The following is a 16,889-nucleotide window of genomic DNA, read 5'->3' on the forward strand; positions in this document are numbered from 1 at the left end:
TTCAAATTAATGACCTTAAATGTTTTGAAAAAGATTAGCCATGAAATTCAAAAAGTAGGTCAAGGTGACCTCTTTTTTTTAGTTGATGACTCCGTGGATCCAAGATGCATCAACTGACAAAGTTTGATGATCATAAGCCTTAAATTGTTCAAAATATGCTTCTAAATCATTTTGAAAAAGAATGGCCACAAAATTTACAAAGTAGGTCACCCTGACCTACTTTTGAGTCAACATGATATGAGGTCCTTAGATGCATCAACTGACAAGATTTGATGATCCTAGTCCTTATAGTAAGCAAAATATCAACATTTTAATAAAATGTAATTTTTGGTCAACTTTGAAGTGACCTTGAGACCACGCCCTTTGCCCCAAGGTGATGCCTTGAACAGTTTTTATTCTTCAACATATCCTCATCCTTGTATGTTTGGTGTTCTTGAGAAGAAGATTTTTTAGCAACCAGTACTTTTGATTTTATTTACCTAATTATCTCCCCTTGTTTTAGGGTCACAACCCTAGTTTTAGTATAAAGGGGAGCCCTTGGGCCAAGGATCCCTGTGACAAATTTGACAATAATTGGCCAAGGGGTACTTGAGTTATGGCCCATATTCTAAAAAGTTTACGCACACCGCACACATGGCCATAGCATTAGCTCTTTGGGGCTTTGGCTCAGAAGAGCTAATAATAAATCTTTAATTTTGAGAGTGATTTCTTATTCCTAGGAAAAAACCTATTCTTTAATTTGAAAAAAAACATTTGTTTTTAGATATTGTACATATACATAAATTAACTATTCAAATTTTCGCACAATGACTTGGTATGAAGTGGTTGGCATAAGCATGAATCAGAGCTACAGATGTCCATGCTGTGCATTGCATTTATGATTTTTTAAAGGTATTCAAGAATTAGCACATAACTGTCTACACCAAAGCCACTAAACTATTCAAGTACATTTATAGTGGTTTGTACCTGGTTTGACTCCAGATAGCCCACTGGTTGTGGTGAAAAAGTAGTAGTATAGGAAAAGTTAAAGCTGACAAGTGAACAAATAGGAAAGTTCAGCTGAAACTTAAGCTTATGTCAGCTAAAAAGTACAACTTTTATCAACTGTGTTACATGTCATTTTGAAGGATATGTTACTGAAGATTATAAAACTCACCTGCATTTTTAATGGTCAGCATGCTTTTATTAGCAATGTGCCTGGTTGAAATTTGTTCAGCTGCAATGTTGTTTTTAAACCAATTCACTTTTGAAGACCCAACCATATCTTTAGTCTCATTGTCTAGTACAGCACGGAACACACAGGAAATGGTGTAGTCCTGTTGGGGTTCTAATGTTTGGTTGAACATCTGTGGTGTTGTGTTTACTGAAAAAAAGCTTTCATCATAAAAAGTGGTTCAGTTCTGTAAATTGCATTTTTCAATTTAACAAGAGGCCCATGGGCCACATCGCTCACCAGAGCACATTGGCTAGGGAAAAAAGCAAAAAATCAGTTCAGTATTGAAAAGTATACATGGAGGGGGGGGGGTGAATTTTAAACTACGTGATGATGCTTCCATTTCAATAATTAACAAATAGCTTTGCAGTTCTTGAGCAGAAGATTTTTCCCTATATATTTGTTTGTAAAAATTTGAGCCCCCATTGTGGCCCCCCGGGGGGTCCTTGTTTGAACAAATTTGAATCTACACTACCTGAGAATGCCTCTATATCAATATGACTAAACATGGTTTTTTTGTTCTTGAGAAAAAGATTTTTTCCTATGTATTCCTATGTAAAACTTTGATCGCACATTGTGGCCCCACCCTACCCCTGGGGTCATGATTTGAACAAACTTGAATCTACACTACCTGAGGATGCTTCCACACATGGCTTAGCTGTTCTTCAGAAAAGACCTTACCCTCAGGGGTCATGATTTGAACAAACTTGAATCTATACTACCTTAGGATGATTCTATATAAATATGACTAATCATGGCTTTGCTGTTCTTGAGAAGACTTTGAAAGAATTCCTATGAAAAACTCTAATCACCAATTGTAGCCCCATCCTACCCCCAGGGGTCATGATTTGAACAAACTTGAATCTACTCTACCTGAAAATGTTTCCACATAAGTTTATCTTTCCTGGCCAATGGTTCTTGAGAAGAAGATTTTTTAAAAGATGTCATTAATTTTTCAGTAATTCCTAATTATCTCCCCTTGAAGAGGGCGTGGTCCTTTATTTGAACAAACTTGAATCCTCTTCACCCAAAGATACTTTGTGGCAAGTTTGGTTGAAATTGGTCAAGTGGTTCTTGAGAAGTCGAAAATGTGAAACATTTACAGACAGACAGACAGATGGACATCGGACAAAATGTGATCAGAAAAGCTCTCGAGCCTTTGGCTCAGGTGAGCTAAAAAAGGACATCTTTGTGTCTCAATTGGAGTAAAAAATCTTCAAGCAAGTCAATTTCTTGACATTGTGATGCTTACCTTGGACAACAGCAACATGGACATATATAGATGGACCATTTCCATATCTACAGATGTATCTACCAATGTCATCGGTTTGAATCCTGTCTTTGGCCAGAGAGATATTGACCTGATTCTGAGTGGAGCTGAGGACAGTCCTCGAGAAACCTCTGTCCTCAGCCAATTCATTGCCAGATACATCAAAAAATTTCAACATATCATCAGAAATTGGCCCATTGCTGTATGAACAAAAGATCTCAAATGATGAGTTTTCTTTGAACCATTTTATCCCTTCTCCCTGAATTAAAATCTCTCCTTTAAAAAAAAAAGATCAATCCTTATAATTCCTTAAAGTATATAATAATGCATAATACATGTATCCTCATGAACAGAGAAATTCAAAAGATATCATATTAGAAGTAGGTCTAAAATTATTGTAAGTTGTCTCTTAAACGATATCAGGCAATAAACAAAGAGTCTCCTTCCTTGTACTAAACAAGTATATCAGTCCATTTTGGTTGGATTTCATTGATCTCTCTTGACTGGATGCAACAGCACCAACAAAACACATGCCTCAATATATAAGTACATGTAGGAAGATCTTTGTGAAAGTGCAATCAAAAACAGGAAGGAATACTATACAGCCTGTTACATACATCTTTTGATATACTATACATCAGTTACAATTTCTAATTAAGGCAAACATACAGTACATATTAGTAAGGCCATCTTTAACATAATGCTTTGTTTGCCATCTAATGATTCAGGATTAAAAAAAAAAACCTGGGTTGGTTGATAGGTGGCAAAATTTTTCCCCCAAAAAATTTTCAATATCAATGCTGAATTTTCAAAATCTTTTAAAATTGAAGGTATTAATCAAAACAGTTTTTGACACAATGAGAAAATTCCAGATTGAATTTAAAAAAAAAATCCTTTCCTGGAGGTTATGCAGTCAGTTGGGAGAGGGCAAACAATTGTATTAGAGATGGCCTGAAAGTGTTTTAACAATTGTCACCTAGCTGGGTCAGACTCTGATTTTAACAAGAGGCCCATGGTTCACAACACTCACCTGAATAACTATGGACTTCCTGTTCTTCAACAGCAGATTCTTTTTCCTATATTTTGCTATGTAAAACTTTGATTGCCCATTGTGGCACCACCCTACTTCCAGGGTCATGAGTTTAACAAAATTGAGTATGCACTACACAAAGTGCTTCCAAATGAATACGACTAATTATAGCTTTGCTGTTGTATAGAAATTGATTTTTCCTAAATATACTTTTATAAAAATTTTGATCTCCCATTGTAGCCCAACTCTACCCCAGGGGGTCATGATCTGAACAAATCTGAATCTACGCTACTTGAAGATGCCTCCAAATAAACTTATTTATCGCTAAGCTTTGCCGTTCCTGAGAAGAAGATTTTTCCTATGCATTCCAATGTAAAATTTTAATTTCTCTTTGTGGCCCGACCCTACCCCTGGGGGTTATGATTTGAACAAATTTGAATATACAATACCTGTGGATGCTTTTATATAAATATGACTGATCATGGCTTTGCTGTTCTTAAGATTTTTTTAAATACTTTCCCCATTTAAAATCATGTAAAATTTTGATCACCCAAAGTGGCCCCACCCTACCCCCTGGCATCATGATTTGAACAAACTTGAATCTTCGCTATGTCAGGAAGCTTTCACATAAGTTTCATTTTTTCTGTCCCAGTGGTTCTTATGAAGATTATTAAATGACCCCTCTCAATTTTTACTATTTCTTGACTAACTCCCCTTGTAAGAAGTTTGAACACACTTGAATCACCTTTACCCATGGATATTCTGTGCCAATTTTGGTTGAAGGTGGCCAATGGTTTTTGGAGATGAAGATGAAATTGTACGAAGTTTATGACAATGCTGACAACCACAACGACTAACAACAGACAAATTTTGATCAGAAAAGCTCACTTGAGCCTTCAGCTCAGGTGAGCTAATAAGTGATTGGGGGATTACATTCAAGGACAGCCACTAAATTCCAAGGAGAAGACTTAGAGTGCCTTTGTAGATAAGAACCAGTAGTTTAACTATAATCTTTTTTTTTTTTTTTAGAAAACTTGAGCCTGACGTGACAATTTCATTGCAAGTTCTCCCACTGTAATTCTTTATTAGGGAGATTATTACAATAAGCAAAGAAACTTTACTTATAATATTATATCAATATATGGGTAAAAGGGGTAGGAGTAATCGGGTAAGAAGGAGATACAAGGAAGGATAAAAGAACTAAGGAAGTTACTGGGATAGAAAGAGGTAAGAGAGATACCCTCCATACATCCCCCTTAATATGTGAGCCGTACTGTACACTAGATCACTGTCATATAATTTTGAAAGTTTTTTTTTTTTAAAAAGAATAACAAGATTCCATTGTTATGCTCGTATATACACAAATATCCTTGGCAATAAAAATCTTAGTGGCCTACATGATATAGACGACAAATGAAATTTTCTTATCATTTTATTAAATAATCAGATACAAACATAATAAACAGGGGACATCCATACAATATGATAAAAAGACCAAAAGAATAACTTTCCTGTTCAACACTGGAACTATTTTTATCAAATCCTCTTACTATTTTCTTTGTTTTAACTTGTATTTTTTGAAATATGTACTTTGAAGGGACTTTCCTTTTTGAAAAAAAAAAAATGAAAATAATACAGAAACATAAAAACAGGTTTCTGTGGAAAAATGGAATATAAACACAAAAATCATAAATCATGCCATTAGTTACGCACAATACATGTATTTACATTACAGTTAATTGAAAAAGGATGTTACATGAATAGTAACTAATTGTATTAAAATACATCTGTATATTAAGACTTAAACTACCTACACATATCACAAATATCAATTCGACTAATATAACAATGTGCACTGAAATTATTTAAAAAAATAATTTTACATACAATTACTTTCAAAAAGAAATCATACGTTCAATAATTAAACCATTATTAATTGGTTGCTTTAAGATATTTAGAGTCAGAAATTCTGGAATATGTGAAAATTCTATAACAAATGTACATTTTACATGGATGCAAATATTGCAGTATAACATTCAAAAGTTTAAGACTTCAGAAACTAAACAGAAAGTTCTACACAGCACACACACCACTAAAATCACAAGACCAGCATCAACCTACAGCAGGTGCTACACTGAACTATGTTACACTAGGAGGATAATTCAGGAAATTTACAATTGAATAATATCAACAAACAGCTAATTACACAACTAATAAAACCTCCTCTTTTCATATTTAAAAAGCTTTCATCAAAAATCAAACATCCCATATTTAAAAGCTATACTTAAAACAATGAAGGACAGTTTAGTACACATCAGCTTCTCAGTATTTAGCTATCACTTCACCACTGCACTCATCCTCATTAAAGCTTACATTTTCTCACAATTCATCATAATTACATTCACTCAACAAGCCATAAAATTTTGAATTATCATAACCCTTTCATTAGACACTGGGGCTAGATTTGTATTTTTGATAGAGTAAAATTGTTAATACAGTCAACCACTTAAATTTACTACTTAAGGCATTGCATCATACATACTGAAGGATCTGATAGTAATTTACAAATATATATTATTTTCAGGAAATCTTGTACAATTATTTTCCCCCCAATATATGTACTTTAATTTCTAAAGAAAACTTTGACCTATAATGCCCCATTTTTATATCCTGAAGACAAATATGCAGGTATTATGCATGCATTTGATTCAATATTCTAAACTTCATATATGTTAGCCTGCAGTGACAATACACAGCAGGCCTTGTGTAGTGACATTAGAATGTTTCCATTTGTAGAGATCAGCTTATCTTTCCTGGGTTTTAAGTCCTGACATTTCTCTGACGGACATCTTTTCCTTTGTGGTCATCAGCATTTCTACAAGACAAATTGAAAATCAGATTTAACAACTCATTGCTTATAAACTTTTTTTTTTAATCTATATTTTTTTTAATTATACTGTATACAGGCAAATTTTCGCCCCCATTTTATTTTTGCCCCTTTCGCCCTCATCTGAAGTGGGCGAATTTAAAACGTAGCAAAATTCTTTGCAAATGTGAAAGGGCGAAATCAACACGGGCTGAAAATAACCCTGTATACGGTATATTATGTTTTTCTTTTAAAACACCTTATGAACTAAGCTTACAAACTTCAGTACATTTACCATAATTATCGGCAGCAACCTTAAATGTTTTTGCTGTCAAGTTACTTACGCAATATCATCACCGCCATCAGCTTCATCCTCCATTTCACGGCTTCGCTTTTTCTCATATATAAAGATAATGATGCACAGTACAATGACCTCTGCTACAATTCCCAGGAATGGCCACAAAGCTGCAAACTTGTCTGTCAAATGGAAATATATCTATTTTTGTATCTGTTGTATTTCCTAAATCTTCTATCATGATTTCTATGAGAAAGGCAAAAATAACTGACAACTTTTTAAATGAAGTATTAGGATTTTTTTTATATGACATGAAATTTAGTAATAATTTATACTTTATACAGGTACTCCCATAAATAAAATCAAAACATAAATTAACCCTACATACAGTTCAAGGATACAATTTGATTGGGAAGTTATTCATCCACAAACTAAAGGTCTTATAAATCATCCAAAGAATGGATGGTAAGCATGCATCGATAGATGCATTACATAGATCTAAATTGATTCACATCCCTGGCGCTCTGAGTATAATACAACACTAAAGGATCCATGGATATATTAACACAAAATAAACTGAAACTGAAAAACGATCAGGGATCAACAAAATAGTAAGTCTGATAATCAGAAACAACTCAGAAATTTGCCAGTTTAGGCCAGTGCTATTTACCATCTCTCAGTATTACTAAACATAACAAGATGACATTACACAATATTCACAGAGTTCACCCAAACAATACCCACACCATAATGGCCTCTCCAGGTCTTTGAATTAAATCTAATGTACATAATAAATATCAATATGGTACTTTTGTCTCATTTTCTTTTTTCATTAATTATTTACAAGTCTACCTAACTTTTAAAAACCATAGAAGTCCTATTCATATAATACATGTATATTAAAAATTCTTGTATAATTTTTTTTACTTAATTTACCTATCATTTACATTATTTACATTGTTTAATTATAAGTGACAAAGTAATGGATAAATAATGAGATGACAGGGTTTGAAATTCACTATATACAACTGGCAAAATGTGAGTTAGAAATTCCAAATTGCAAGTTAAAAATTTTGTTACTTGCAAAAAAATGCAAGTTGTTTTTTTTTTCAATGTAAATTTTCGCCTGGGAAAAAAATATCCGTTTCAATCCAGTTTTAATCTTTCTCTCTTTAGTTACTGTTTATATCCGTCACATTTAAATGAACGACCACGTGCCATGTCCAATGATCTTGTCGAAAAATTTTTAAAAGATGGACAGATGGCCGCATTGGCATTTTTTAAAAAAGGTTTCATTTTAAAATTGAGAGTTGTCTTTTGAAATTGCGAGTTCATTTTTGTTGTATTCGCAATTATTTGCAAGTTGTAATTTAAGGGAGTTTCTACCCCTGGATGATGTTGAATGGTTTTAATTTTTGTTCCCCTTTCACCTGTAGATACCAAACTTGTTTGAAACTGGCTCAGTGGTTCAAGAGAAGAAACTGAAAATGTTCAAATCTTCAAGCACGATGCATGTAGCATATTGACAGATGAAAAGAGATAAGCAATGGGTCACCTAAGTGACTTCCGAAAAGTATCAAAAAACATTGGTACTTCATTTTATGTATTGATGTACATCATATCAAGCCCATCTGCATCACAATACTTAAAGGTGCTTGGACACAGATTTGAAGTTAATATTTTCTCAAATTTTCTGTATAATTTCATGACATATATGTTGCTATAGCATTTCATACTAAAATATAATAAAAATCTTATTTCATCTCATAGTTATTGAAACTTCAAATTTCTGAACGCGTTTGATTGACACATCCTTGCACTTTCACAAATTTTAATTTTATTCTTAATACTTAAGGAAAGTGGCAATTTTGTTGTGTATTAATAATAAATATTAAAACTATAATCCAGAAAATTCAGAGTAGAAATGATCGAAAGCAAAACCTACTCACAGTATTGTCAGTCCGTGCTCAGTGGTGTGTGCAGACTTTAACATTTGAACACACCCGGTGAATCGTAAACATTAACAATAACAGAGCTTGTGCCCTGTTTACAAAAACAGTTTCATGGGTGTATTCAATTTGTTAAACTCTGTACACAACACTGAGCACGGGCTGACGATATTAGTGAGGGGTTTGCTTTCGCACATTTCTACTCTGAGTTTTCTGGATTATAGATGTAATGTTTTTCATTAATACACAACAAAATCGCTTCTTTTCTTAAATGTTAAGGATAAAGATAAAATTTGTGAAAGTGCAAGGATGTGTTAATCAAACGCGTCTAGGAATTCGTAGTTCCAATAATTTCCAGATAAAATAAGTTTTTAATTATATTTTCGTGTGAAATGCTATTGCAATATATAAGTCATGATATTATACAGAAAATTTGAGAAAATATTAACTTCAAATCTGTGACTAAGCACCTTTAAGAAATAAATAACAAGTTTAAAAAACTTCTCTGGGAAATGATGTGGGTTGGTCACGTGATCAAATCCTGTGAAGGCCAAAGGCCTTTGATCACATACCAACCCACTTCATTTCCCAGTGAAGTTTTTAAACTTGTTATTTATTACTTATATATATATACATTTGAGACGGACAATCGAATATAATCGAATATAAATATTGCACTAACTGTTCGTCGTAGATTTTGACAAATTACGTAAGGTGTAAATTGGCTTGAAAAGCGGTTACGCTTCAAATTCACCTGGCAAAGGATTCTTTTTGAAAGGAATATTCTGTGAAAGGCTACTTGTGATCAATTATAGTGAGCATATTGGCGTCTGGGAATTTTTGTACGATATTCATGAGAACCCATATTCGATGTTTAAAAAATACAAGAAACACGTCCGATGTTTGATAATAAAAAATTTCGCAGGAATTTCGGTCGGAAAGGGATGGATGGAGACACTTGTCCGGACCAGTTAACTTGAAATCAAGTTTAAAATCTGATCAGAAATATAAAATCTACGATTTCAGTAAGGCATATTTATTATGATGTTGTCATGGAGACACTGGCGACAGCTTAAATTGTTACATGCAAGACAACGATCTCGATGATGGAGGTGTGCCTACCAAACTTCAAAAGTGTTTGTCAGCTGTTTGTGGCATGATTGCATTACATAGATATTTTCTGACAGATTTTCAAAGAAACTGGGGGGATAAGCCGAGCCATATGCCTACATAACGATCGATAAAAAATCAATAAATTCATTTTACAAAAATTTCACTTTTTGTTGAATTAATGTAATGCTTATACCATTTGCATATAAATTTGACAAAACCTGAATACTGTAACAGCGAAAATGATTCTGATTAACACAACAAAATGGCATCACGCTCAATTTTCACAGAAACTGACATAAATTGGATGATATAACTACATTTTTTAAATAGAGTGGGTCATCGTACCATTTTTTTGAGAACGATTAATGAAAGGCAATGGAAAGATGTTGCTTTTTACACATGCAAAAATTTGGTATGAAGACCCACTCTACATAAAAAATTAAGTTAACTTACTTAAATTTTCACCGTGGTCTTAAAAAATTCTAAGTCCAAAAATGCTTGCTAAATATAGAGAACTGTATGCTATTTAAATGGAAATGTTAGTGTGACTCCGTGGTCTAGTGGTTAGCGATGAGCTCTTTAGAGGGACGTTTATTGAGGAAAGTGTTCGAGTCATGCTCTTATTTTTTTTTTTGGGGGGGGGGGTTAATTTTGTTTTACTTTATAAAAAATGTCTATAGGAATAACATATTTTTCACTGGAAATAAAATATATACATGTAGTAATGAACTTATTTACAGTAAATTATTTAAAATGCCGGATAAAAATTAAAATAGATATTTGAATACTTTTATTCCCGTTTTATTTATTTTAAATAAAAGCGCTTCTAGATCACCATTATCATTATATACGATGTTAACATTTTTATAATATCTCCACAATAAGTGTAAACACTCAATATGCAGATTAATTAATAGAATAATTAATAGAAGTCCTTACCCATGTTAGACATTTGTGACAGTAAATGAAAGTCAACTGTTTAGCTTGTTTAGAATATAAATATCATTTTGAAAACTACGGTAAACATTAAAATGCTTGAGTAAATTCGAACAATTGAGAGATTTCTTCCAATAAATGTTCTTGCATAGCCGAAAAATGGGCATGGGCACATGGCTCGTCTTATCCCCCCAGATTCTTTATTGCGAGTAAAATTTGATGAAAAAAAATTATAGCATTCAGAGGTCTACAAGAAAAATAAGGGTAAACGTTGAAACTATGCAGCTCTGACATGAAACTTATAACACATAGTATTCTATTCTCTATGTAAAATCGATCAAGAACTGTATTAAATACTCGTTTACATTGTAACTAAAATGATTATTATTTTACTTGCGTATTTTGTACATTTTTATACATGAAAACCATGCTATATTGCTAAGTAGAGTACTGTGGAATCATCATTGTTCGTGGATTTCGTGGGTTACCCTTACCCACGAAATTACATCCCCATGAACGTTTATTGTGTAAACATATTGATTAATTGAATCAACTGTATAAACTGGTAACCCACGAAATTACATCCCCTCGAACAAGTAAAATTTTGCTTGTCCACGAACATTGACCCCCACGAATTAAAATGATTCCACAGTAAGTCTTTTATATAGATATTACTGTGCTGTGTGATTAAGTCATGTAATGACCTATGTCCTTCGAAAAACTTCATACAGGTATGAAGATATTTGCTCTCTGTATGTTTATATAATAGAGAGATACCATAAATGTATATATATCACTGTATTGCTAAACCCCTTCTTGCAACATGTAACTCAGTAAATTCTCTAAAACAAGAGGCCCAAGGTCCTTAACGGTCACCTGAGTATAATACAACAATTTAGAAGTTAAATACACTGACAGATGAAGCTTTGTTGCCCTAAAGCAAGAGAAGTAGGAAGATCAGGATCAACAAAATAATTAGTCTAGTATTCAGTATCAACTCATAACTTAAGTTCTAATCTATCCCCCACTTAATATTATCACCATGCAGACTATTAACAAACTATTAGTGCTTCTGTACTAGTTTTAAACCCATATTAAGACCTTTAGCATTGACCTCTCTTATGGTCTTTGAAGAACTTTTAATAAGATAAGTTATTTTTGTCTCATTTTTATTTATCTATTACTTACAGGTCTGCCTGATTATTAAAACTAAGAAAGTACTTTTTGAATTATACGATAAACATTCTTGCATAATTATCTTATTCTATTAATCTTTCAAATACATTATTTACAGTGATTAATTATCAAAGGTGAATGGAAAAGGGGAATAACTTCTCTCAGTAGAATACAAATTAATAGAGCCCTGTCCAGGACCAGAATGCTTAGACAAATTGTCCAGATGTTCAAAAATCTGGTAGAAATACGCTTACTTATATCATTTAAACTTTTACTCAGTTTGCTTTCGATATGCCCAGAAGCAGAGAAGAATTTCACAGGTACAATGCATTTTCACTACAGATTCAACAAAGCCTTACCCTAACACCAGAACCCAAGACCAAAGGTCAAGAAATTTACAAATTTGGAAGAGTTACCCTCATCATCATAACTATGGACTTCAAAGAATTAACACTTTTCCACTATTTTATCAAAAGCCCCCCCCCCCCCCTTCCTCGTTATGCCAGAACCCCTGACCCTAGGACCACAAGATTTAAAAATTCTGTTCGAAGCTCCCATCTTCATCATAGCTAAGCAATTTATTTATCAGCTCAACACTAAGGAGCAGACAGGATTAGTTAATGATTAATTAATAGAATTAATGCATTTTCACTATATAATCAATAGAGCCCCCCCCCCCCCTTCAAGAACCCCAAAAACTGAGGCCATGTATTTAAAAATTTTGGAAGAGGCATCCTTGCCTATCATAATCATGCACTTAGCTTGTTTAAATAATCTCCAGTATCAAAGAAGAAGATTTTCATAGAATCAATGCATTTTCACTATATAATCAATAGAGCCCCGCCCTAACACTGGAACCCCTGACCCTGGGGCCATGAAATTCACAATTTTCAAAAAAGGCATTCTTATGCATCATAACCATGCACTTAGTTTGTTTAAATAATCTCCAGTAGCAGAGAAGAAGATTTTCAAAGAATCAATGCATTTTCACTATATAATCAATAGAGCCCCATCCTAACACCAGAACCCCTGACCCTGGGGCTATGAAATTCACAATTTTTGAAAAGGCATCCTTATGCATCATAACCATGCACTTAGTTTGTTTAAATAATACCCAGGAGCAGAGAAGAAGATTTTCAAAGAATTAATGCATTTTCACTATACAATCAATAGAGCCCTGCCCTAACACCAGAAAACCTGACCCAGGGGCCATGGCTTTCACAATTCTGGAAGGGGCCCACCTCCTCATCATAACCATGTACTTAGTTTATCACCTTAATGCCCAGGAGCAGAGGAGAAGATTTTCAAAGAATTAATGCATTTTCACTATATAGTCGATAGAGCCCCGCCCTAACACCAGAACCCCTGACCCTGGGGCCATGAAATTCACAATGTGGGAAGAGGCTCTCTTGCTCATCATAACTATGTACTTAGTTACTTAATTTAATACCCAGGAGCAGTGAAGATTTTCAAAGAATTAATGCATTTTCACTAGATAGTTGATAGAGCCCCGCCCTAACAACAGAACCCCTGACCCTGGGGCCATGACATTCACAAATTTGGAAGAGGCACTCTTGCTCATCATAACTATGTACTTAGTTACTTTACTTAATACCCAGGGGCAGAGAAGAAGATTTTCAAAGAATTAATGCTTTTTCACTTTATAATCAATAGAGCCCCAACCTGGGGCCAGAACCCCTGACCCTGGGGCCATGAATTTCACAATTTTGAAAGAGGCACTCTTGCTCATCATAACTATGTACTTAGTTACTTTACTTAATACTCAGGAGCAGAGAAGAAGATTTTCAAAGAATTAATGCATTTTCACTATATAATCAATAGAGCCCCACCCTAACACCAGAACCCCTGACCCTGGGGCCATGAATTTCACAATTTTGGAAGAGGCACTCTTGCTCATCATAACTATGTACTAAGTTACCTTATTTAATACCCAGGAGCAGAGAAGAAGATTTTCAAAGAAATAATGCACTTTCACTATATGATCTATATAGCCCCACCCTGGGGCCAGAACCCCTGACCCTGGGGCCATGAATTTCACAATTTTAGAAGAGGCACTCTTGCTCATCATAACCATGTACTTAGTTACTTTATTTCATACCCAGGAGCAGAGGAGAAGATTTTCAAAGAATAAATGCATTTTCACTATATAATCTATAGAGCCCCGCCATAACACCAGGATCCCTGACCCTGGGGCCATGAATTTCACAATTTTGGAAGATGCACTCTTGCTCTTCATAACTATGTACTTAATTACCTTATTTAATACCCAGGAGCAGAGAAGAAGATTTTCAAAGAAATAATGCACTTTCACTATATGATCTATATAGCCCCACCCTGGGGCCAGAACCCCTGACCCTGGGGCCATGAATTTCACAATTTTGGTAGAGGGCTCAATGCTTATTACAATGATGCCAACAGTTTGACTGCTTGATGTCCAGGAGTAAAGAAGAAGATTTTTAAAGATTGCATTATTTTTGGTGGTTTTAGCCCCACCTCTCAGGCCCCAGTGGGGCAGGGACCATGAAATTCACAATTTTTGTTCCCCTTCACCCATAGATGCTATATGCCAAATTTGGTTGAAATTGGTTAAGGGGTTTCAGAGAAGAAGCTAAAAATGTTCAAATGTTAACGCACGACGCACGCCGACGGACGAGAACGGATAGCAATAGGTCACCTGAGTGACTCAGGTGACCTAAAAATTTTGAGGGATCAAAACTTCAAATCTGTGTCTATCAGTGTTTGCCAAAGGATCTTCCAGCTGTCAGACAAATCCAATAAAAATTCGCTCGGTGCAATGGTTACTACTTATTAATCCAGACCAAATGTCCAGCATCAATCAAGACTTTTGTTTTACTTTCTGTTTCATATTGCAACAAAATGGCATCCACGATGTTTTTGAAATACACTGAGGGTGTTGTATGTAATAAATGACAGGAACAATTTGGCTATGATATCGTCAAACAATATACAGTTGAACTCTGGTTATTTCAAATACTGATATCTCAAATATCATGGATATGTTGAAGTGATTTTAAGTCCCAACCACTTATTCTTTAAGTATTTTACCCTGGATATCTCGAATTTTTGGATATCTTGAAGTTTTTTCTTGGTACCTTCGAGTTTGAGATAACAAGTTTGACTGTAATTAAATGGAAACTGAGCCAGTTTATTAAGAGGAGATTGGCTTGATTTCAATCGTGAAATAGGTGTGAAAACTTTCAACTGTAATGTGAGCATTAATAAATTGAAGTACTAAATTAAAGGCCCTGGAAATTATTAATCTTAAGTGAAATTTTCTACATGAAACTAAAAAGTGTGTAAGCATAGAATTTTTACTGGATTTGTCTTTTAAACAGTATTTTTCAATTCATATAATGCTGAAAGGACCATACACTTCCCGATGAATAAAGATTTTTTTTACTTTCAGCTTACTCAAAGCTATTGTTTCCAATTTTCTAGGAATTATGTCAGCATTACAAAATATACATAAATGATAACATGTAATGAAATTACGCATTCATTTATGAATATATACTTTGAAAAAGAATACTTAAAAATGTTGCCAGATATTATCAAAAACTTTGCTATACCTTAAACAGGTCTGGACGATTTCCAAATATGGAAGTCAAGAGCTATAACTGAAAGTTGTTATAAATATTTATTACATACTTAGTAATAAATACAGGTTTTTTGCAAATGTGATATGCCTGACGTCACAATAGCCGTATCAGCCCAAAAATCCTGCAAGGTTGATATGGATCTGCAGGGCTGATACAGATTAATATCACACCCTTGTTAAGTGAAACCTTTAAACAAGAGGCCCATGGGACATAACGCTCACCTGAGCAACTTTGGCCTTGCTGTTTTTCACCTGATTTCCCCACTTGTAGTACTTATTGTGGCCCTGCCCTACCTCTGGGGGTCACGATTCGAACAATTTAGAATCTACACTACCCCAAGATGCTGCCACTTAAGTTTCAGCCTTTCTGACCTAGTGGTTCTTGAGAAGAAGATTATTAAAGATTTTTACTACATATTTCAATGTAAAACTTGGATTCCCTATTGTGGCCCCACCCTACCCTCTGGGTCATGAACATTTTAGAATCTACACTACCCCAGGATGCTTCCACATAAGTTTCAGCTTTTCTGGCTCAGTGGTTCTTGAGAAGAAGATTATTAAAGATTTTTACTACATATTTCAGTGTAAAACTTGGATTCCCAATTGTGGCCCCGCCCTACCCCCAGGGGTCATGATTTGAACAATTTAGAATTTACACTACCCCAGGATGCTTCCACATAAGTTTCAGCTTTTCTGGCCCAGTGGTTCTTGAGAAGAAGATTTTTTAATGACCTCACCCAATTTTTATCATTTCTTGATTATCTCCCCTTTGAAAAGAGCTTGGCCCTTCATTTTAAGAATTTAAACTTCCCTTCACCCAAGGATGCTTTGTACCATGTTTGGTTAAAATTGCCCCAGTGCTTCTTGAGAAGAAGTTGAAAATATGAAAAGTTACAGATGGACGGATGGACAACAGGTGATCAGAAAAGCTCAAGCTAAAAACATTACTTGTGAAAATACATCTATTTTTTTTCACATTCTGCTAATTTTAAATTACCGTTCTTTTGATAAGTGATCAGTGCATGATTATATATATTTATTTTTCTCAAGTTGATGTGTGCTGTATTTTATTACATGTACCAAGTATGTAATAAACATAATAAAACATACCCTTTTCCACATCACATTCTGTATCGGCCCTCGACCAATATCAGCCCTCGGCCTTTGGCCCTCCAGCTGATATTGGTGTCACATAAATATTTTTCTGCCCAATCAGATGGCATTTTTACACACCCCAAAACATATTTCAAATGTAACAGAAATAAACGTGTGCTTTTGTTTTTGTTTTCCTCAAAAAAATTTTTTGACAAAAAATCTTTAGAAGAAAGATGAAAAGTTTAGAAGAATAAGATATTCCCCACATATTTACTGTGAACAAACTTGACATTTTCATCTCGGAAA

General features: G+C 34.2%; 1 protein-coding gene across 1 annotated transcript in view; it reads right to left on the reverse strand.

Annotated features, from left to right (window-relative positions):
* The window catches only part of LOC133182660 (hemicentin-1-like), a 55,204-nt gene that overhangs the window by 7,874 nt on the left and 30,441 nt on the right, over positions 1-16,889 (reverse strand). Inside the window, exons 7-10 of the mRNA XM_061317514.1 lie at positions 6,724-6,856; positions 6,357-6,388; positions 2,466-2,759; positions 1,157-1,363 (exon numbers count right to left, since the gene is read on the reverse strand). Coding sequence (XP_061173498.1) covers positions 1,157-1,363; positions 2,466-2,759; positions 6,357-6,388; positions 6,724-6,856 — 666 coding nt within the window. The remainder of the gene's footprint in view (positions 1-1,156; positions 1,364-2,465; positions 2,760-6,356; positions 6,389-6,723; positions 6,857-16,889) is intronic.

The sequence above is a fragment of the Saccostrea echinata genome, unplaced genomic scaffold, assembly GCF_033153115.1.
Source record: "Saccostrea echinata isolate AGI-Se365-2 ecotype Australia unplaced genomic scaffold, CSIRO_AGI_Sech_v1 ptg000009l, whole genome shotgun sequence".
In the NCBI taxonomy this organism is placed as follows: domain Eukaryota; kingdom Metazoa; phylum Mollusca; class Bivalvia; order Ostreida; family Ostreidae; genus Saccostrea; species Saccostrea echinata.